Genomic DNA, 21,887 nt, shown 5'->3' on the forward strand with positions numbered 1-21,887 from the left:
ATAAACTGTTCCAGGTCAGAATGTGAGCCTCATTACAGTGCTCATAAAACATTATTTTTATAGACAAACCATATTCTTGAAAGAACTGAATGTTCCAGATACTGAAACTAGTTTGTTGTAGTTTCATTTGTGAACTATTCTTTGTGAACAATAACATGGGTTGGGTCTTAGCAAATATTTTAGCAAGCCAGTTGAAGATCAAATTTTCCACCAGAAACAAAGTTAACAAAATCTTTCAATTAAAGAATGATTATTTCTGGAGCAAGTATCTATTTTACTTCAATATTTTGTCATTGCTATACAGTCAGAAATCAGAAACCCAGGATTTTTTTGTGCACATCACTAAGAGTAGTTATCCTTCAATTGGGGAAAACAGAATTTCCTCTGAAAAAGAGGGGTAGGGATGAGGACGCGGAACACAGGACACTTTAGCTCCTCTTTGAATAACAAAAGCTGGGGAAAAAACAACATAAACTTTTCTGGGAGCATCCTCCCCACACACACAATTGTCTTACACCTCATTTCAGAGCTCACCTTTGACTGTTTTCATTCATATCTGTCTACAGATGTCAGATCAATACAGAGCAAATCCGAACATGTCACCCTAGGATACTGAAAATACACAGGTTAAAATCACCCCTCTGAGGACTCATATTGGGGAACAACTTCACCTTTGTTTGAACGGTGGTCAAACAAATAAATCTTGACATTTTTGGCAGGTGATCTTGGCCCAGCTCTTTGGCTTTTTTTTTTTTTTTGGGGGGGGGGTGACTTAAATGGCTGATGACCAACATTCTGGGAGTAAATTAGGTGCAGGTGTCCTCCATGAAACACCTCTCAGGTCTTTGCTAATTTATATGTCTCACTGCAGCAGCTGTCCTAGCTGTGTGGGGTTCCTCCACTCCACTCCACTCCACTCCACTCCACTCCACTCCACTCCACTCCACTCCACTCCACTCCACTCCACTCCACTCCACTCGAATTTATCCATCATTTGGTTGGGGTCTGCACAATAAATTAAGGTCAGGGAGAAGGTCAGGATTCTCTGCCTCCTGAGGAACATTTAAGAAATGGAAATTACAAAGGTAAGTGTTTGGGGGTTTTTTTCTGCTGTAACTTGATGCCCCATAACAGCAGAAGTCAAAAGATCAGAAAAAGACTAATAAATACTGGGAGGTATGAATGCCTATACTTATTAATGTTATGCAGATGAGAGCTCCAAGTTCATACGCTTTGTAAAGCATTTATAAAGCCTGTGTAGCAGAGTCACTCTGTAAATAGAAGACTGCATACTATAAAAACCTCTAGCAGTGAGAGTGCTGGAGCTGTTGCAGTAAAGCTCCAACAGAAAGAGCCTGTAATAATGGAATCTGGAAACCTCTTAACTAAGAGATTAACCAAAGATGTACATGATGTCTGGACAGCTGTGCTAATACTTCCTACTGCAATTCTTGCACTGAGAAGGCGGTGGTAAGCAATTTTAGGAATAAAGACTGTTTTGACTATTCTTCCAGAACTGGGACTAGATTCCAGGAATACTGCTGTTCAAAGTGTGGGTAGGCCATGTTCTTCTTTCTTGTCACTTCTGAATGCTCCTGATATAGGAGATGCCTGTTCCCTGACTGGAAAGAACAATCTGTGAATAACATCTTCCTCCTACTAAAGTGTCCTGCACAGGAGCTATTAAAGATTCAGTTGGACTGTTTGTTGGCATTCATTAAGATAACTGTAGGTGAAAGACAACAGGAAAAATTGCTGCTGAACAGCTATGATATCATGTAAGAAAATTGCAGAGTGGCTGCCTTGAGTATGCTGTGATTTAAGACAAAGCTTGGCAATGATTTCTTCATCTTCCTCTCTCTCTCTTCCAAAATACTAAAATGAGCCTTTCTGTGCAAGGAATAGAGATGATGTTGGCATTTCTAGTAAAAGAAAATGGCATCCTCGAACACTGTTCCCAGCAATGTGGCCTTACTCTGTACTGTTTACCCACAGGAGATCAGGGATGTCTCTTCCACTCAGGAAACCTAGCATCTGAGGAATGACCATGGGCTTCAGAGGTGAATCCTAGAGGGAAGTTCAAGCTAGGTTTCCAGATAATCCAGTGCATTTGGTAAATACTGCTGAGGAGCAGCTCAGCTCCTGAATGCTCAGGCATTTAGCTATTCAGGTTGAGGAGCAGGAGGGTATGGGGCTGCATCTCCCTTTTTACATGGTTTCAAGAAATAAAGCAAAATTATGGTGGTTTGGGTTTTTTTCCCCCTTTGTGGAATTCGAGTCCCAAGTCCTCCTAATGATGAAAGGGCTGTTGACGATCATTTACAAAGGACTCGCAGTTTGTTTGTAGATGGAGGTGGGCCCACAGATACATGAGGTGACACCCTGAACAGCTGTAAACCAAAAAGTTTTATGTTGTCTTTGTTTCAGCTGGGATAGAGTTAATTCTCTTCCTAGTAGCTGGTACAGTGTGTTCTGGATTTAGTGTGAGAATAATGTTGATAACACCCTGATGTTTTAGTTGTTGCTAAGCAGCACTTAAGGATTTTTCAGTTTCCCATGCTTTGCCAGCAAGCAGGTGTGCAAGAAGCTGGGAGGGAGCATGGCCAGGAGAGCTGACCTGAACTAGCCAGGGGGATATTCCATACCATAGAACATCATGCCCAGTATATAAACTGGGGGGAGTTGGCTGGGAGGGGCGGATTGCTGCTCAGGCATCAGTCAGCGGGTGGTGAGCAATTGCATTGTGCATCATTTGTCTTTTCTTGGGTTTTATTTCTCTTTTTGTTATGTTCCTTTTCATTACAATTATTATTATATTTTTATTATTATTAGTTAGTATTATATTATATTTTACTTTAGTTAAACTGTTCTTACCTCAACCCACAAGTTTTACTTTTTTTTCCCTGATTCTCCTCCCCATCCCACTGGGAGGGGGGAGGGGGAAGCGGCTGCATGGTGCTTAGTTGCTGGCTGAGGTTAAACCACAACATACGTGCTGGTCTCTATCAGATGACTAAGTCAAGGTGTCAAAAGTCACATACAAAGGTCTGTGTTGCCATGGCCAGTAGTAATATTGGATCATCTGAGTGCAATCAACTGATTCTTTGAGTATTTTTAGGGTTCTTCCAGTCTCCCATGCCTTGGAGCTGGAGGACCAGGAATTCAGACAAGGGTCTCTCAGAGCCTGGCTTTGACTTTGGCAGAAGCTAAAATATTTATAATTGGATGTATTAGACTCCCTGAACTGGAATTTTGTTGCAAATCAACACTTCTGACTTTGCCTCTAGACGAGTGTATTTCACAGCCAGTTTTTGAGGTCCCTACCTGTGCAAAATCAAGGGGTTTGCCTCATGGTGAGGTTAACTGGGAATTCTCTCAGCACAGGCTGTGATCATATGGAGATATAGTCCAGGCTTGGTCCCTTGACAGAGGAGAATTCAGAGATAGCAATAACAAGGCAGCATCCAGTCCATGATCAGAGTTACGTCCCACTCTGGTCCCTACAGCAGACCAGTGGAAACACAGCTTTTGCAATTACACTGTCAGTGTATGTGTCCAAATATTTCCAAAAACCTACTGGTTGATTTCAGTCCAGTTTCCTGGACAGGGGGAGAGTCTTGGGGTAATACGTACCTGATGAGAAGAAAGAGACCTGGTTATGCCCTAACAATAGGAAAAGTTACAAAGAAATGCCACAAGAGAATTTTGATTATGCAGAAATCATAACTAGAAATTTTGCTTACAGGAAATCTGCATCTTTAGTTCTAGTGCTCCAAGAATGACACTTTAAATAATTATTGCTATTTACTGTTCAAAATACTAGTCTTCAGAGAAGATGCACAGATGATACTGGTGCAAAGCACCTAGGAAAAATGCTGTGAAGACACTGGATGGCTAGGGAGACATTCCTAGAACAGCAGGAGCTGTAATACAAGCACACGGAGGTATCTTAGAGGGGAGCGTGTTTACCCTTGTGTAGGGATAAGGACAAGAAAGAAAAGCAAGCAATGCCCTGCAAGATTGCCAAGATATTCAGCTGGGTGTAAAGTCAAGATGTACGTCTCCAATGAAATGAACAGTGCTCCATGACTATGTGTCTATTAATATCCATCACAGGGTGTTTGTGATGGAGATCATTGCTGCGCAGGGTCAAATAGTGCTTATGCTAACAGCCTCTTTTTTTTTTTGTCTTGCTAGCTTTAATGCTTACACTGCATCAACATAGCATCTTCCAGTAATAACATGGTAATTGTTCACCTGCTTAGAGATTGAAAAGAGCAGCACTGAGTGGATTCAGCCAAATGATGAATCCACTGCATGGATTGGAAAGGGTGACTGTGGATCCCAGCTGAACACTTATTCAACGTGTACCCCTTTTCCCTTTCTTTTTTAAAATTACCTCAGCCTCCCGGTGAAAAAGGATGAAGCTGATTGGTTAAAATTATATATGTTGAGAATTATTGGGTTGGATTTTCTTTCTACCACCACCAGATCTTCATGTCTGCAACTGCACTGAAACCAGTGGAGATACTCTTCTTTTCAGCTAGCATATGCATATCTTATGTTTGGAAAGATCTTGGTGAAGGAAAAGTGTATAAGGTGATCATCCCAGGATGCTCATCTTGCACTAAAATTTTCAGCTTTTCCCTCTTGAATTTCCAAGGCAAATCTTATAGTTGGGGTGATGATTGACCCAAAGCCCAATTAAGGAAATGGAAAGTATTGTATTGCTTTTAATATGCTCATAAGAAAGGAAAAATAACCTAAGATCAGATCCTGAGACTTTTTTTTTCCCTTTTCTTTTTGCAATGGTTAAACTGAAGGACTGCAAGATCAGGCATCTCAGAAATCATAATTATAGTGAGAGTTATAGTTTCACATTTTTCTTTATATAAAACTATACATTAAAAATCTTGGGGTTTTTGTTTGGGGGTGGCTTTTATTTTTTAACACATGAAGTGGCCTAGGAAAAGGAATAGATTGAAAAAACAATAGGCTGTTTTCACTGAGCTAGGAAAAACAGCTAACGAACAGAGATATTACTAATTGTAAGATATGAGCAAGGAACCAAGGGAGCTTGAAGAAACCATCCACAGAGAAACTGTGTTTTTATGGTAATTAATCTCAAAATACTTTAAAATTTTAACTCTGCGGTACAGAAAAAAAAAATTGAATGTAATGCAAGTAACATGTCAAGGTGTGCTTTATACTGTTGTGTAATTATTCATAGCTCTAGGTTACTTCATGTTATTTAAGTTTATGTGTTAGACATAATTCAAACATACTCTACTGTAGGCCTGGCATTCAAAGGTTATGGGCCTTGCCTACAAGAAGTATATTTAGATTTCCTCCCTAAGGAATTCAGCACTTTTGTTTGCCTGAATGCTGTATAATCTTGACTATAAGCACTGACAGGTTGGCTAGCATGCAGCTAAAGAGAGGGTTTATATTCTTGCCAAATATTGATGTAGGCATCTGTGAAACTCTGTTTGTGCACCACCTTTGCAATGACCAAGAATTAAAGTTATTTTCATCATGAGTGGGTGAGGTTATGGGTGAGTGGACAGAATATTTAGAGTTTTACTTGCCAGCAGGAAGGAATCTCACTAATCATATCTTCATTATTGGAGACCATGCATTTCCAGCTCTCTTCTTTATCTATAAAAGTAACTGCAGTGCTATATCTAGTATAGTTAGATGTTCCTGTGCAAGAATAGGAGAATGTGATTTCTTCCCCCCTCCCTCCGCCCCCCAATTCTCTTAAGTCAGGCAGTTGAGACACAGCGATTTAAAAACTAGAAATAAATTGCTTGGTTTTTCTATTTAGCCCCAATGATTTTAATTAGCATTAGTCATTTATTATCAGAATTTTAATTCCTGGGATTTCATAGCTTTGATCCTTAGCTGATGAGAACTGGCAGGTTTGTTAAACTTCAGCTGCTCCTCCAGTTTATACCTGGGGAAAGTTAGTCTTGAGTCTGAATCAGTATTGTACATCAGTGTGTATTTTCATGCTCTGTTATCACTAGCATTAAAGTAGCACCTACAAGCCCAACACTTTGAAGTCTGGCTCTCCACATAATTAGTATTACTTGTTTTGAGAGGTCTGATTTGCCAAGGCCCCACGTAAGTCTAAAGCTCCTTCAGATCTGAGCTTGCAGCTCAGGTTCCAGCAGTTTGGCCCATTCAGCATTTTAGGGATGAGCAAGTTGAATGCTCTTGCTTGTCTACCATCAGCTTTCTTTCTCTAGACCATTATGCCAGCCCTCCCTTTCAAAACTTCTGAAAAGACCTGAGGTTTTGACCTCATTCACTACACAAGGACTCAGTCTCTGAGCTGTCAGAGAATCTCTGTGCAATAGCCCACTACTAATTTCTGTTATTCATGTTTGGAAATAACCAACAAAAAAAGTGTAGGATTAACATTTGTGCCAGTTACAAAATCTACAAAAAAACCCTATCTGCTAGTGTGGTATAGACAAATCCAAACAAACTAAACCTAGATATCCAAAATTTATATTTACTCACAGTAACTCTGTGTGTGGGTCATCTGGCTCCTGAGCTTTTAGGCTATATTGGAGGAAAAGGCTGCATTCTCAAGCCTCCGTTCTCAGCTGTAGTGCCAGGAAACTTCCCTATTTTTTTAAATAAAAAAACACATTCTCATGTAAGGAATATGTTGCCATGCCAGTTGGCAGAGCTGTTGGTCTATTCTTGTGATTATTAAGAAAAATGCCCTCACCTGTAGTCTATGTGAGCATACCTTTTAGTTTCAGCACCAAATTAACTAATTGTTTCTTTCTGAACGCAGTCAAAACGTATTATAAAATAAAGGGGATACATTTTTCATTAATTCCAAATTAATGCCAATGATTTCCTTAGTTTTATACATAATTCTTCCTGGTGTTTCCCCTACGCCCTTCTGCTCAGTGCCACAGTAGAAGAGCCTAAAAATGAAATGGCATAGAAAGTGGATCAAATGACATCATTATTGGAGTATTATTTGGAAAATTAAATAACTGTAATGGTAATCCAAAATATAATGGAAAATAAGTGAAAGTATTCATATTTGCAACCATTATAAAATAGATAACATTCAGTTTATTGTTCTGCAAGCTTGTCTATGGATCTCAGACTTGGGAAGTTTTACATTCCTTCATCACTAGGGAATGAGTTTGTTTCTGGCCTGTTTGGCATTCAATAGGATAAGAGTTCCTTCAGATCAGGCCCCACATATCCTGGCTCGCTGCAGAATTCTTTCCTTAGAGCACCTTAAAAAGGGCATCAAACGGCAAGCAATACCTTTGTGAAGGTGTTTCTTGTAGACCACTGTTCTCAGGTTCAATGCATATTGCTCCTGGCAAATGGCTGACCTCAAATTCATCTGCCTTCCAGATGTCCTAAGGATAGAAGACTGACGTATTTTTAACCAACTTGTTAAAGAAAAACATAAACCGCTTTCTGACACTTGACATTTAATTTTGAATTTATCTTTGCTTTCTAATGGTTGTCTGAAGCTAGAGGAGTACCATAGTCATGTAAGTACACATTCCAGCATCTGCAATAAGCCACAGTCTTTTAAGTCTTTTCACACCATTTCACCAAATTTACAGCTCCATTGAATGGTGTTTAACACTCTTCAGATGAAGATTGTTCTACCATGACTGTCATAGGCTGGCTTTTGAGATGCACATTACCTGCCAGTTTCTTGACCTCAAAAAATAGAACTCAGTGAACAGTTAAGCCTTTAATTAAATATGTTCTGACAATTGTTTCAGTCACTGATAACTATGATCTTGTTTCTATTGAATTACAATTATAACATTGGAGTAAAAAAATTGCAGACTTTGTACTGGCTTGTTATAAATATAACATAATGCATACTCTGTTCTCTGTTATTTAACCATATTTGAGGCAGGATACTCTCCAGTCTGCAGAATTCTGTCTTGCATTCTATGGGTAAAATCCTTTAAGATGTCATTATCCATGTCAATACAAGTTTGCATTCTATTCTAAAGCAGATGGGTAAATGTATGAACAAAAGGGGATGTCTTGGATTCCAAGCATTAGGTATAAAATACTGTTCCACTTGATCAGTTTTCAATCATGAAGCCTTGCTGGATCTTCTTTTCTTTCTAATGCAAATGCACTATACTACGGTGTCATAGATAAACCCTTTGCAACATCTCAGTTCCTCAGTGTCCACCTTCAAGACCTAATAGCACTTCAGACAAGACTTTTTCTCCTGTGTCTAATGGAGTCTCAGTGCCTTCACGTCCCAAAAGTGGCTCCATTTAATGGCTGTGTTTCTATGCCAGTTCTAATGTTATATTGTACTTGTCATCATAAACTATTCCATTTTCTAAAAAGTATTCTTGCCAGTGCAATACTAATCAACGTGACTAAAAATGCCAGAACCTAGCCTATAGCTTCTAATATTTTCTGAAACCCGTGAGTGTAAAATTTAAGTTTAAATAAGTGGAAGGCATATCCAGCTAAAAATTATATTTTTGTCAGTTACAAGTATCCAGTGTGGAAAACACTACAGGTGACTGGGATAGACAACTTTTAATTAAAAGATAATGGTTTCCACCCTTAAGCCCTCAGAAGTAACTCTGAACTAAGTCATAGACATGAACATGTGAGATCTTTATCTACAGGAGATATTTTGTTATCAATTTGAATGGAATCTGAGTCCTCCAAAGAATCAAGTGCCTTTATAATGTCTCAAATATTAAAGAGGAGACCTCTTTTTGGCAAGATGGAGGATACTTCATTTAATATTAAAAAAAGTCCAAAGTTCTGTGTGACAGTTGGAAAAAGGTTGACATCCAGACATTGAGATCAAATAATTGATGATAGTAGAAACATTATGTTATTTTGTGGACCAGGAAAGACCTTTCGGTATCCTGGTGTCTGTGGTTTTCCTAAACATAGCATTTACAAAGACATGTCACAAACTTGATTTTATTGTCACTTAGCTACTATCTGTAATTACTACTGCAGCCATGTGTCATTTTTTGAATGCAGTTTTCAACTTTCAACAGCTTAATTTGCTTAAGGTAGAAAACATTATCTCATCTATTTCTGTTTGTTAGATAATATATGTGTGTTATAGATAAAGCCACTATAATTTTAGCATACTCTGTCAAAATGTCTCAGAAAAAAAATAAAGTTCCAGAAACAGTTTTTAGACAGACAACAACAGCAATGGCAGTCTAGTCCCTATAAAACAAGAAACTGAGGCAGTGATGTTGTCCTGGTTTCACAACAATATGGAAAATTCCTGGCTCACAGTCATATATGTTAACACTTATACCCTGAAAGTTTGACTCAACTGATATTTAAAAGCAGAAAAAAAATTCAAACTTTTCCTAGAGAATGTTCTTAGTTATTATACTATGATCCTGACTTTCAATTTTGTTGCTAGTGTTGATGGCCAAGAATTGAGATGTTTGACTTAACTCTGGCAAACCTACATAGTAATTTATTCCTGTGACCAATCCTTTTTTAGGATTCTCTCCTCTGAAGTCAGTTTTGGGAGAGAAATCACATTCCAGAATAGCAATGCAGACACATGGGATCTGTTTGATCTCTGCTTTTAGCCCAAAGTCTGTGTTTACTGGGGAGTGACTTGTTATGTTTTGATATAGCAATGGTAGTATTCCACAACCACTAAAACCTTGTCTAAAAAAGGCAACCCTATTTTATTAAGAAAAACTATGCATAAATCCTTTTTAGATGGTTTTTGTAACCCAATTCCCAGGGAAAAAAAAAAATCATAGTGCATAGGAAAAGATAGTATTACAGAAAATTGCTAACTCAGACACTGAAAATAGTTCAACAAATGAAAATAGCAAATCACTTAAAAAAAAAAAAAGGGGTGGGGGAATCAGTCAGATTTCAGGTAAGTTTGTATATGGTGTACTGTTGCACAAGTGCCTAATAATACAATTGTTGTAGCAGTGAAACTAAGCTAGCTTGACAGTACTAAACCATTGGGGCTTTTTCTTCAGCCAAGTTCTGAAAATTCAGTATGTAACACCAGGCAGAACTGCAACTTCTGGAATAAATTTACAACCTCAGAAGCTGGGCTCCTCTCCAGGGTGCTGATGCAACAGCGCAGTTGTTCTCTGCACTCTTGGAGCATTTGTTTATTAACTGGTTTCACTCTTATACAATTTTTTTTAATGAATGAAGAATTAAGTGCAGAGGTTGACTGAAATCTACTTGGCTCATTGTAAAGTTGCTATGAAAAACAAAACAAAGTCCAAGCTTAAATCTCTGTCCAACATGCAGGAAGAGGAAAAAAAAATCAAAACATAGCTTAGTATTTTAGGGTTGAGTCTCTCCTTTGCATTTCCTTCTGCTCTGGAAGTGATAAACAATGGCTTGTCTAGCACAAAGTTAAAATGAATGTTCTGCAAATATAAACACATGATCATCCTTTTTCTGTCCTTCCCAGCTCAAGCATTTATCTATCTGGGGGAAAAAAAACATGACTAGAACATTGACCCCAAAGCTACCTTCTAATGGAATTGGAACTGAACTGCCTATATGGTAAAAGTTCCCTTACATGACAGAACAAATCATTACTCCAACATTAATTTTCTTCAAAAGGTTGTTTACTCACATTGTATATCATTAAATCTGTGATGTTAGAGCATGAACAGTTCAGATCTGGAACACAAGGTCTTCCTGAGAAACCTGGAGGATTTATGGCTCGCTAATGGTAGCAATGATAAAAACATAAATGCAAAGATCCATGGCAAAAATGAGCACTTCAAGCCATGCCACTGCCTCCCAGAAGAGCAACAACAGTGCCAGGTAAGTAGAATGAAAAATTCTAGCCTTGAGATATTCATTGTGGGTTTAAGGCAGACTGCTCTCTAGGCAAAGACTGTCTGGAGACAAACCCTCCTACAGTTCCACTGAGAGGGGGCTCTAACATGAGCTCAGCTAGAGTTCTAGACATTATAAAATCTCCACAGAAAGAAGCTGCAGAAAAATAGATTTTGTAAGTTCTGCTGTTCATGGATTTACTTGTCTTATTTCATTTCTGTTGGCACATTTTAGCTCTAATAAAGTGATTTTTTTTTTAAATCACTTATATTGAATTCAAACTTAAAATATTTTGTACAGTTAGAAAAGCAGTAACCCTTAATATAGATCATAAAGAGATCAAAATGTCAGATAATCATTTCTGCTTAATTTTTAAGTACAGAGCACTTGTTTTATATCATAAGCACCAAATTGCTTATTGACACGAGTAGTTCTTAAGGCTCTTTCTCCAGCCAGCTTTGCAATGTCCCAGTCCAAACTGATGCCACATTTGGAAAAGACTTCTGCACCCATTTTATAACAAGTCCATCATTTCTGGAAGATCAGTTACATTTAATCTACCGATCTCCTCCAGAAATCCTGTTGCGTTGCTATTGCTTTGGGGCAGTACAGAACTCTGAGAAATGTGCTCTTAAAATGTCCTCCTTACTCATCTCCCAGGACAGGTCACATGGCTGGTTTGTAATATCTGGATAACATTGACAAAATACTAACCTTTCCAGCCATATTACTGTTAGAAGGAATATTCTTTTTTTGGTTAGGAAACAAGCCTATAAAATGTAGTCATAAGGATGTTGTCTTTATGCCTACACTGGATCCCATTGGAACTAGCATTGCATATGTGACTTTTTTTTTCAGATGATGAAAGCTTGCAGATTTTTGGAGACTGCTACATAAAAGTGGTAAGTAAAGTTTTCGGAGGTTCATTTGTTTTGCTTGCAAAGTTTTCAGAGTGAAATGACTGATGTAAAACTGAACTTTGGTCGTTTAAAAATACAGTGGAGTTTGTACTTTGGTTTCTGAGTACTTTGATTTTTGACTTCTGCCACTTTAAAGTTTGAAGTGAGCTGCAGCAGACCACAGGACAGCAGAGCAACTTGAAAAGTGAGGAATATTTCCAATACTATATTCAGTCTGGGTTATTTGGATATTGTGAATATTCTTTTCAACTACAGATATTATATGCCCTGCTACTTTAAAACCAACAGGAGGTATTACCTTACAGTGGTAAATGGATGATGGCTGTTATACTCAAAATCCAAACTCCTGTGTATCTTATCTACATGTTTCTGTGTAGAATTGTTATGGGGAAAATACTCCCTCCAAGCAGTGTACGTTTCCCTCATGAAACTGATGGAACTAATTTTTTAGGAAACTGAAAATTTCAAATACGCAGCGTTTGTCCAAGGGATGTTATCTCAGCATCTAAAAACGAACGCAGAATGAGGAATCCTGTCGCCATACGTCTGAGAATGATGAACGAAAACTTTCACGAGGAACTCTCTTTACCGTGGGACAACTGCAGTGCATGAGGAGAAGGCAGCACCGGACCGACCGTTCCTGCTCGCCCCGCTCCCTGCTGGCGGAGTACGCGGCTCTCGAGTCCGCTCCCGAGCGGCCTTCACCGCTGCGCCCGGCGGGCTCCCGCAAACGCCGGCGGCCGGCAGCGGCCTCCTCTCCCGCCGCCCCGCCGCCTCTGCCGGGCGGGCTCGGCCGCCCGCCCCTCGCCCGAGGCCCGCCCGGGGCCCGCCCGCCGCCGCGCCGCCCGCCTTCCCGCCGGCCCCGGGCGCACACCCCGCCTCACGGGCGGAGGAGCCGCGGCCCGGCCCGTTGCCGGGCAACCGCCGCCGCCTTCCCAGCGTGCCTCAGTGCTGCTTTCCGCCGGGTTTCCGTCCGCCGGCAGCGGGTGTCCTCGCCGCCATCTTGTGCCTGGGCGAGTCGCGCAGCCCGGCGGGCCGCCATGGAGACAGGTGAGGGGTGGCGGTTGCCGCTGCCTCCCGGAGCTCGCAGTGCTGGGCCCGGCGGGACCGCGCGGCGAGGGGCGGGCGGGCCGAGCGCTTGCGGCCCGGGGAGGGGCCGCCTGCGGCCCTGCCGCGCAGGAGCTGGGCCCGGCGTGGCGCCGCCCTGGCGGGCGGCAGGTGCTGGACGGGTTCTGAGCCCGCTTCCTCGGAGAAGGGGGCTCGGGGAAGTTCCTGCTGCCCCGCGGGCCCTCCCGTTTCCGCCCCGGTCAGGCCGGCTCCGGCGCCGCGTTTGCTCCGTTGCCGCCGTCTGTGGCGCTCCTGGAAGTACCCGCGGCGCTCACCCTGCCGGAGGCCGTGGGAGGGGAGGTGGCGAGAGGGCGTCAGAGGGCGCGTCCGTGGTGGCAGAGCTAAATCCCGCGTTCCCAAAACTCTTAAATAGCTCTTGCCACGGATGGCAGCCCGACCTCACTTTTAATATTTGCTCTTGATTCAGGAATCGGAGCTGCAGATCTGGGAGCACAGGGCCTTCGGTCAGTCCCAGTCTGTCCTTCATCCTTATTCCTGTGGAAAGCATTGGTTTTTCACACTGGGCTAGGTGCTATGCCTGAATAGCTTTTTGGAAGAAGGAAGGTGTGTTTAGATGCAGCCTTTTCAGAAGCATGTATATCCTGGTGTTAAGGTCTGTCTATGGCCGCAGCTGGGAACTGAAAGTTGGCCTCGCAGTCCTGTGAATGAGTGGTCTCTAGCGGTAACAGCAGAGCTCTGAGAATGGAGAGCCTGTCTTCCGTCAGTAAGGGTTTGCTACGTGTTCGTTATGGTTAAGACTTAGGTGTTCTCCTTATTGTTACCCGTGTTCTCAACTTGCATTGTACTGCTCTTGTATTCTCTGTTCAAGTTTCGTTGTTTTTTTTTTTAAGGACATAGTAATTTCTCTCTAGTATGGAAATGCTCTGAGGTGTGAGATGGAGTCACTAAGGAATTAGAGGCTTGTCACTACAATATAATAGCAAATAGAATTTATCAGATTACTACCACCTAATTTTTATGTCCGAAGTTTTATAAGCATTACATAAATAATTATTTCCTACTTAAAATATTTTATTTAGTCTTCGTTGATGCTACAAAAATTAAAAGAACTAAAGGCAGTGTGGGCTATTTTAAACAGATTAAAAAATGACTGGTTAGTAGTTTGTAAAAAAAAAAAAAGTTTTAAATGTAGAGTCATTATTTACATGGATTTTTTTTTTTTCCCCATCAAGATCCCCTAGAGCTTATGTTCTCAATGAAATATTTAATAGTTTTCAAAATTAATACAAACATAGGTGATGGAAAATCTGCAATAACCAACCTGGATCAAATAACATTGTTTATACCAATAGCAGAGAGACCTTTTTCTAGAATACAGTGACAATGAAAAAGAAAAAATTTAAAATGAAGATACTTTGGCATGATTCTAAGAAAGTCAGGTGATTCTTTATTCCTCTCTTCTGGTATGGTAGCCCCCAGCTCATATAGTCATGGGCATAAATGCAGATATTAAGTGAATTTCTTATGACTAGTGCTGGACAGGCAAAAAACTGTCATTCCCCAGCTTTGATTTAGTATTGGGTTCAAGTAGGTAGGCTGTTCTTCCATATTTCACCATTCAAGATGGGACTGTTTGGGAGAATTTCGGAATAGCTCATGTTCAAAGGAACCTTTGGAGATCATCTAGTCCAACCCCCTGCTCAAAGCAGGGTCAACTAGACCGGATTGCTCAGGACCTTGTCTAGTAAGGTCTTCAGTATCTTCAGGGATGGAGATTCCACAGCCTCTCTGGGCAACATGTTCCTATGATAAATCACCTTCACAGTAAAAAAACAAACAAACAAAAAAAAAAACCACACCCCACCAACAAAACCCCAAACTTACATTTAAAAGAAATTTCCTGTCTTTTCTCCAGGCACCACTGAGAAGAGTTTGATTCTGTCTTCATTCCCTCACATCACATATTTATACACATTGATAGGATCATCCCCAAGCTTTTTGTTCTCAAAGCTGAACAGTCCCAGCTCTCTCAGCCTCTCTTTGTATGTCAGGAGCTCCAGTCCCTTAATTACCTTTGTGTCCCTTCTCTGGACTTGCTCCTATATATCCCTGTCTTCCTTGTCCTGGGGAGCCCATGACTGGATGCAGCACACCAGATAAGGTCCCACCAGCGCTGAGTAGAGGGGAAGGATCGCCTCTCTTGACCTGCTGGCAATGCTTTTCCTAATGCAGCCCAGGATGCCGTTGAGCTTCTTTGCTGCAATGGCTCATTGTGGGTCATATTCAACTTGTCCACCAGGACCCCAGGTCCTTTTCTGCAAAGCTGCTTTTCAGAAGGTTGGCCCCCAGCCTGTGCTGTTGCACGGGGTTATTCCTCCTCAGGTGCTGGACTCTGCATTTCACTTTGTTGAACTTAATGAAATTCCTGTTGGCCCATTCCTCCAGCCTGTTGAGGTCCCTCTGAATGGCTGCACAACCCTCCTGTGTTTCAGCCACTCCTCCTAGTTTTATATAATCTACAAACTTGCTGCGTGTGCAGTCTGTCACAGCATGTAGGTCATAAAGATGTCAAACAGCACTGGATCCCGTATCAACCCCAACAGTATACCACTAGTGTACATTGTACTGTGAGAACATTGCAGTATTCCTACTAGTGTACTATATCAAGATACCTTTCTGGGGGAAAAAAAAAAAAAGCTGCCTTGCGCTACTTCTAAAAATACGTACAACTAAGATTTTAGTGGGCTGTTCACAGTTCCCTGTTCTTACCTTCTTAATTTTCCCTGTACAAATATGCAGGCTTCTTGCTCTTCCCTTTTTCTTCACTCTAAACAAAGTGTCAGTGGGCATTCCTCTGTTCTTTGTACTTGCTTGACTGTAAAAAAAAAAAAAAAAAACCAACAAAAAAACCCCAAACCAAACCAGTGTGTATATTAATGCAGGCCCAACACTGATTCATGTAATGAAGGCTTTGCTAAGTTAATCCGTATTTATTACGGGGAGTTACTGCTTTTTCTCCTGTTTAAATGTTATCTCTATCTGTATGGCTCAAACTGAGAAAATTACTTTCAAATCTATTGTGTGGGTCCAATTCTTACTGTTTTTCTCGTATATCAGATGATACAGGAAATCGACTTCGGTTCCAGCTGGAGTTAGAGTTTGTTCAATGTCTGGCAAATCCAAATTACCTCAACTGTGAGTACTTAAAAGTAAATATCAGGAGCCTGAGGAATGAATATAGTTTAATGGTGTTTAGTATTACTGGTAATGTTAAACAGGGAGAGAGAGGGCTAAACAAAGAAAAGGGAATGCGTCTTTCACAGCATACAGGTAGTCTCTAAATAATTTAATTTGTCTAGATTTCTAACAGCTGGGTTTTTTAAAATGTAAAATGTTTTATGGGTTGAAATGAAAAAAAAGTATGTATCTATCTGGTGGAGAAAAAAATAAGTTGTTCAAGCCTGTAGTTAAAAAGTAATGTCAAGTTAACAGTATTCCTTTATCTGAAAACAGAATTTTACTAATGTTAATAATAGTTTCAGGTACTATACTTAATTCCCTGCCAATTTTGATGCTACAGTCAAAATTTCCTGTTTCAAAAAGCTGTTCTCTTCCTTGCTGTTGTATGAAAGGTACATACCGTAAGGGAGATGAGACTAATTTATTATGCCTAGTATGTTGACATAAAAATATTTCTTTTTCCCCAGTGTTTTTTTTTTCATTTTGAATTATCAAAATTTGATTGTAATTATAAAGTTTTGACTAAAGTGCCTCTTTGTATAGTTTTGTGAATATGTATTTTTCAAGTTTGGCAGATTTTTTTCATGCATCTGTAACTGACAATTCCTTATTTGTCATTTTATTTCAGTTCTTGCACAAAGAGGCTACTTCAAAGATAAAGCTTTTGTAAATTATCTTAAATATTTACTTTATTGGAAAGAACCTGAATATGCAAAATACCTGAAGTAAGTGTTAAAATCACTTAGGCTTCTGCATTTTAATGATTTGATGTTTATCTTCTGTTATGAACTGTACAGCAGCACGTCAGTATTTGATTTCTGCCTGTAACCTTACCTTTGTCCTCCCCACTGTGTTTATATGCAACATAAATTTTCCTGTTTCCAACAGTCCAGATGTAGCAAGAACAGGCAAAATTATAAAACTTGTCTTTCACGAGTCGTGCATGGAATCTTCCTTTGCAGCCTTCATCTGCACTTTACCATTTGTTTAAAATAAAACTATTGAACATTATGGTACAAAACTACTTCAGTTAGGCCCAGTAAGTACAATTTAAGAGTAATTTTGCATTGTTGATGCTTGCATGAAACAAAGGATGACTTTGCATTTTTGTAAGTGTGCAAACTCCTTCAAATTTTGGGAAACCAGTTCTTGGTTATGTTCTTTAAATGAGCTCTGGAAACAGATACTGTAGTTGTTATGTATTCGCTTTAATAAAATGTAGCAATTAGAAAAGCTACTCTAAGCAAGCATGTATATGCATTTATAAACTGTTATTGGACTCCTTGTTTCCTAGCCTAATACTGGTTATTAAGTTACAGTGTGTGGAATATGTACAGTCTTATGTGGTTTGATACTTGAGTAAAGCACATACATGATAAAACTAAAATAATGAACTGCAGAATTATTGGAGACTCCAGTTTTAGTGTACCTTGTAAAAACTTGTATTAAATATGTTTATTTTTAATCCAGGTATCCTCAATGTTTGCATATGTTAGAGCTGCTCCAATATGAACATTTCCGTAAAGAACTGGTAAATGCTCAGTGTGCTAAATTTATTGATGAGCAACAGATTCTTCACTGGCAGCACTATTCACGGAAAAGAATGCGCCTCCAGCAAGCACTTGCAGAGCAGCAGCAACAAAACAACACCTCTGTAAAATGAAAAACACTTGGAAGAGTGATGATAAGGTGTACTTTGTGTCAGCTGAAGTATTTACAAGAGAGGAATGAACCTTTTTGTAGGTTTGGCTCTGGGTGTGTGTACACTTAATTTTTGATTTATCAAGTGACTGGGTTTTTTTTTCTTTCATCAACTTTTTTAAAGATACAAGACTGATAAACACCTCCTTCTGCAATTTATTTTGTAGCATGGACATTTTGTAAGAGCATTACTTACTGTAGTTATTGATTCGTCTTGATTTTGAAAACAAAACTTAGTTTTGTTACTTACTGACATTTAAGTATCTAACAAAAGTGTAGCTCAGAAGTCTGTTCTTAGGAGGCATTTCCCCTGGAGAATAATGATGTGTCTCAAAGTGTGGCTAAGAACTCCCTCATGTACTACTTCTTACAACTGCAGGATGAGCAAAGTTGAAGTGATGATGTTGTACCAAATCTAAATTGTGGATTTTTGCCTTGAAACCGAGCTGAGCTATTACTTGTTATTTCTGTTTACCTGGTAATCATTGTTGCTGGGGGGGATCTTACAGTTTTCCTTACAGCATGTTTTACAGATAGAAATCAAAGTGTGACGAGACAAGGACTGCAGGAGTGGAGCAGAGATAAGTAATAATAAACTTCGCAGATACTCAACAGAAGGAAATAGGCTGTAGCTGTATCTATTCCATTAAAGTCAGCTTACTTAATCTTGGTTTTCTGCCAGTGAAATAGTGGCTGCTGTTAGGCTTCTCTACAGTATGTGTAGTGAAAACAGTTTGTGTTACGAAAAAAGGTGTAAATGCTTGCAGTATTGGAGAGGCATTTGCCATTTATTCCTGTGTAGTTTTTATTTTAAGAACATGGATCTTGGCAGCTGTCAGGGATTTAATTTTCGTATTTTAGATTGTATTCGTGCTGCATTCACGTTGTACTTCATATCCTTGTAGAAGCAGGCACTGCACCTGTTAACACGTGATCAGTGACACCAAGACTGTCAGCCTTCAGCTTATCATACTTAGACTGAACAGATAAGCCATTAAACATCTTTGGCATTGAAAATGTATCTTAACAGCTTCAGTAGCTATGTGAAGTCAGATTTAGGAAAAATAAGGAGGTTTTTCTGTTTCTCCTACCCCCCCGCCCCTTATTCACTATTAAAGGTATAACTTAGCAGTTGAGTCTTACTCTTCAGTAATTGTAGGGTGCTCTCTCAGTTTATAACATGAGCTCAGCTCCTTTGAAAAGAGACTGTTTGCAAACTCAAGTTTATTTGAACATGAAAGGAAAGATACAGTTTTTTGCTGCAAGGTTTTAGTGGAAGGTTTGGACCTAGAATTTAATGACATTTATCTTGACTAGTCTGAAGTAATTAACCATGAAAGTTTTAAAAAAGGTTAAGGATTCCTTGAAAGGACGCTGCAAATAACTTGAGATTAACATCTTCGTAAGTGATTGACTGCTGGAGGATTTAGTCTTCAGTAAATAACATACGCACAAGCTCTGCTTTAAAACATTCTTCTTCAACCAGCTTCTGAGGCTGAAAGAAAAGTTGAGATGTTTTAGGGGCGATTCAAAAAACTGTTCTAGACTAGAGCCATTTGTACATACTAACATTAGCCATACTCCAGCAATTGTTTTTCTGGGGAGGGTGGGGTGCAGCAAGCAAGGTTAAGAATAATTGAAAAATGCCTGAGGGTTTTCTGGCATTGGAAGAGGCATTTCTAAGAAGGTAACTGCTAATTTAAATAATATGCACAAGTTAAAACTTGAGCTGTAGTCTGTTTGAATCAAGAGTATACTGCACGTAACTTGTTCCACTCCTGTAATTCAGCATTTGGATTTTTTTAAATTTGAGGAGCTTCAAGTCAGGAAGCTAACAATATGTTGCTGAGAATTTTCTCCTCCCCTCAATCACTACATGCTAAGTGTAGATATTTTCTTTACTATATGTTTATTATAGACAACATTATACAGAAAGCAGAGTGGTTCTCTCTTGAGGAACTGTTTGAGCCAGGAAGAGTGCATGGGTGGGAGCAGAAGAGGTGTTCCTAATTGTCTGCTCTTTTTAAACAAGAAAGGGTATCAGAAAACATGCATGACTAATTCATTTACAGCCATAAGCTCCTGCCAGTTTCCCATTTGAATGCCTGTAGATCCAGAACATACAATAAATCACTTACTGTTCCATATTTAAGTAGTGTAGGCACTCCTGTTAGTTTCAGATTCTTCCTGAATTCATTGTTGGGATCTTTCCAGCTGTTCAGGAAGAAGGGGTTAAGCACAGCTTGTAGAGGCGCAGTTTGAAGTTAGCCTGTTAAAATTCCTTCAAAAGGATGATTCAAAGGTCTTTGCCTCGCACCTCCCCAACCCACTTCTCAGAACAAGCATGCAGATAGTTCACATTAAGGATGGTGTAGACCTCAAAACTCAAAAAAATGCTTCATTCCTTGCAGAAAAGGACAGTTCAGTCAGTTGTTCCAACAGGTTAGTTAACCTCCAGTCCACGAATAGCAAAGTTATATCAGTTGTTGGCATTAAAACAGTTACTTACTAGGCTCTGTCTCCTACTAGGCAGTAGATGAATACAGACTCATCAGGCATGTTATGAAGTTCCTTCCTCACAACCGGTTCAGCTAGAGAGCAATTTTTAAAATCTATTAGTAGTTAATACTTCTACTGTGCTACAGAATCACACGGCTCTACTTTGACCAGTAAGGCTGCTAATTAATGTTTTGTCTGCTTCAGGTAGAGATCTGTATTTTGTTTCATCTGGTTATCCACAAGCTTTGCAGAATTTATTACATGCTCAACGTTGAAGGGACACGTCATTGAGTTAAAGGCCAATTTCTGCTTTAACAAGTAAGAAAAATAATCATTGTCTCCTGTCTCTATGAAAACCCATCAGAACAGCGGTAAGCAGTTGCCATATGTACTCTGGCATATATGATCCAGAAAGTTCAGTGCAGTGTTTTCTGAGGAACTGCCTTCATCTTCTACTGCCAGACACTGACTGGTAGGTCACTTCTGCCTCTGGACATATAAAGCAGAGGTGAATTAACTGATCGTAAGATTCGCATGTAATTGGTTGCTGGGCCTTTGTGCCAGCCTGCACCGAACAACATGTTACATTACGTGCCATTCAGTGGAACGTGGCTAACAAAACCGAGAGCAGCACAGGCAGCTTGTTAGTGAGGCAGCAGCTCTAGCCAGCGCCTGGTCGCAGCCTGCACTGCCGGTTAGACTCGCGAGCTTGGTAAGTGCGGCTGGAGCTCGAAACCCGAACCTCGTCCAGTCCGCTCGGGATCCTCCAGAACGGAGGCTGGCTGCGGAGGCGAGATCTTGCGAGGCCGCTCTGCACCGGCAGCTGCCGGCGGCCCACCCTGCCTGTTCCGCGAAGGGCACCCGCGGCCTCTCCGGCTTCCTCGGGCAAACGGGGGAGAGACGGCGCGTACCGGCGGGCAGGGGCGCGCAGCCGGCCCGGCAGGCGGGCGGCTGGCGCGGTCCCCGCGGGACTCGCTCCGCCGCTGCGGGGGCCCTGCGAGGGCCGAGGGCGAAGGGCGCTTCCCCCGCCGCGCCTGCCTCTGCGCCCGCCTCGCCGCCCCAGCGGGGAGCGGCGCGTCCCACCCGCACCGGCGCGCCCCGCGGGCCTCACCCGTCACGCAGTCCGGGCACCAGCTCCTGCCCTCGGCATCCTTGTCGCCGCAGAAGAGCGCGAAGATGGGCCGGCCGTGGTAGCGCTGCGCCGTCCGCACGAACTCGGGGTACCCGCGGACCTGCTTCTCCTCCCAGCCCATGGCGCCTGGGGAAGGCGGCGGCGGGAAGGGGCGGGCTCCGCGTCGGGCACCGTAGTTCCGCGTCGCTCCGCCCGCCTCGCCGCTTCCCGGCGGCCTCTGCGGCGGCGGTTGCCAGGAGCGGGTTTGAATGGCGTCCCGGTAGGTCCCGGCGCGGGCCCGGGCCCGGGCCGCCCGCCCGCCGTTCCTTAGCGGCCCGCTGGTGCCGGTCCCGCCCGCCCGCGCGGGATGCCGTGAGGACGAGGCGGGGAGCGGGCCGCGGGCCGCGGGCGGTCGCCGCCAGGGCTGGACGTGAGGCAGGCCGGCCGCTGGGCTCTGACTTGCGGGCGGCTGGGGGGAGGTCGCGCCGCAGGGGGGTCCCCCTCGC

General features: G+C 41.5%; 2 protein-coding genes across 5 annotated transcripts; one reads left to right on the forward strand and one right to left on the reverse strand.

Moving 5' to 3' along the window:
• The first annotated feature begins 987 nt into the window (after positions 1-987).
• MED31 (mediator complex subunit 31) lies at positions 988-18,788 on the forward strand. Of its 4 annotated transcripts, XM_050908867.1 has the most exons (7): positions 988-1,085; positions 10,663-10,827; positions 11,701-11,744; positions 12,214-12,812; positions 15,948-16,025; positions 16,699-16,795; positions 17,541-18,788. In XM_050908867.1, the coding sequence occupies exons 4-7, from the start codon at positions 12,371-12,373 to the stop codon at positions 17,731-17,733; spliced, it is 810 nt and encodes a 269-aa protein (XP_050764824.1). In that variant the 5' UTR covers positions 988-1,085; positions 10,663-10,827; positions 11,701-11,744; positions 12,214-12,370; the 3' UTR covers positions 17,734-18,788. The 4 variants fall into 4 exon arrangements, with proteins under 4 accessions (XP_050764824.1, XP_050764825.1, XP_050764821.1 ...); XM_050908868.1 differs by lacking the exons at positions 11,701-11,744; positions 12,214-12,812; XM_050908864.1 differs by lacking the exons at positions 15,948-16,025; positions 16,699-16,795; positions 17,541-18,788 and having other exon boundaries at positions 12,214-14,454.
• A 187-nt stretch (positions 18,789-18,975) lies between these two features.
• TXNDC17 (thioredoxin domain containing 17) lies at positions 18,976-21,526 on the reverse strand. The gene is made up of 4 exons (XM_050908869.1): positions 21,382-21,526; positions 20,281-20,362; positions 19,910-19,985; positions 18,976-19,266 (listed from the first exon to the last, which is right to left on the reverse strand). The coding sequence occupies exons 1-4, from the start codon at positions 21,521-21,523 to the stop codon at positions 19,198-19,200; spliced, it is 369 nt and encodes a 122-aa protein (XP_050764826.1). The 5' UTR covers positions 21,524-21,526; the 3' UTR covers positions 18,976-19,197.
• Positions 21,527-21,887: the final 361 nt, after the last annotated feature.

This window comes from Gymnogyps californianus, chromosome 20, assembly GCF_018139145.2.
Source record: "Gymnogyps californianus isolate 813 chromosome 20, ASM1813914v2, whole genome shotgun sequence".
Classification (NCBI taxonomy): Eukaryota; Metazoa; Chordata; class Aves; order Accipitriformes; family Cathartidae; genus Gymnogyps; species Gymnogyps californianus.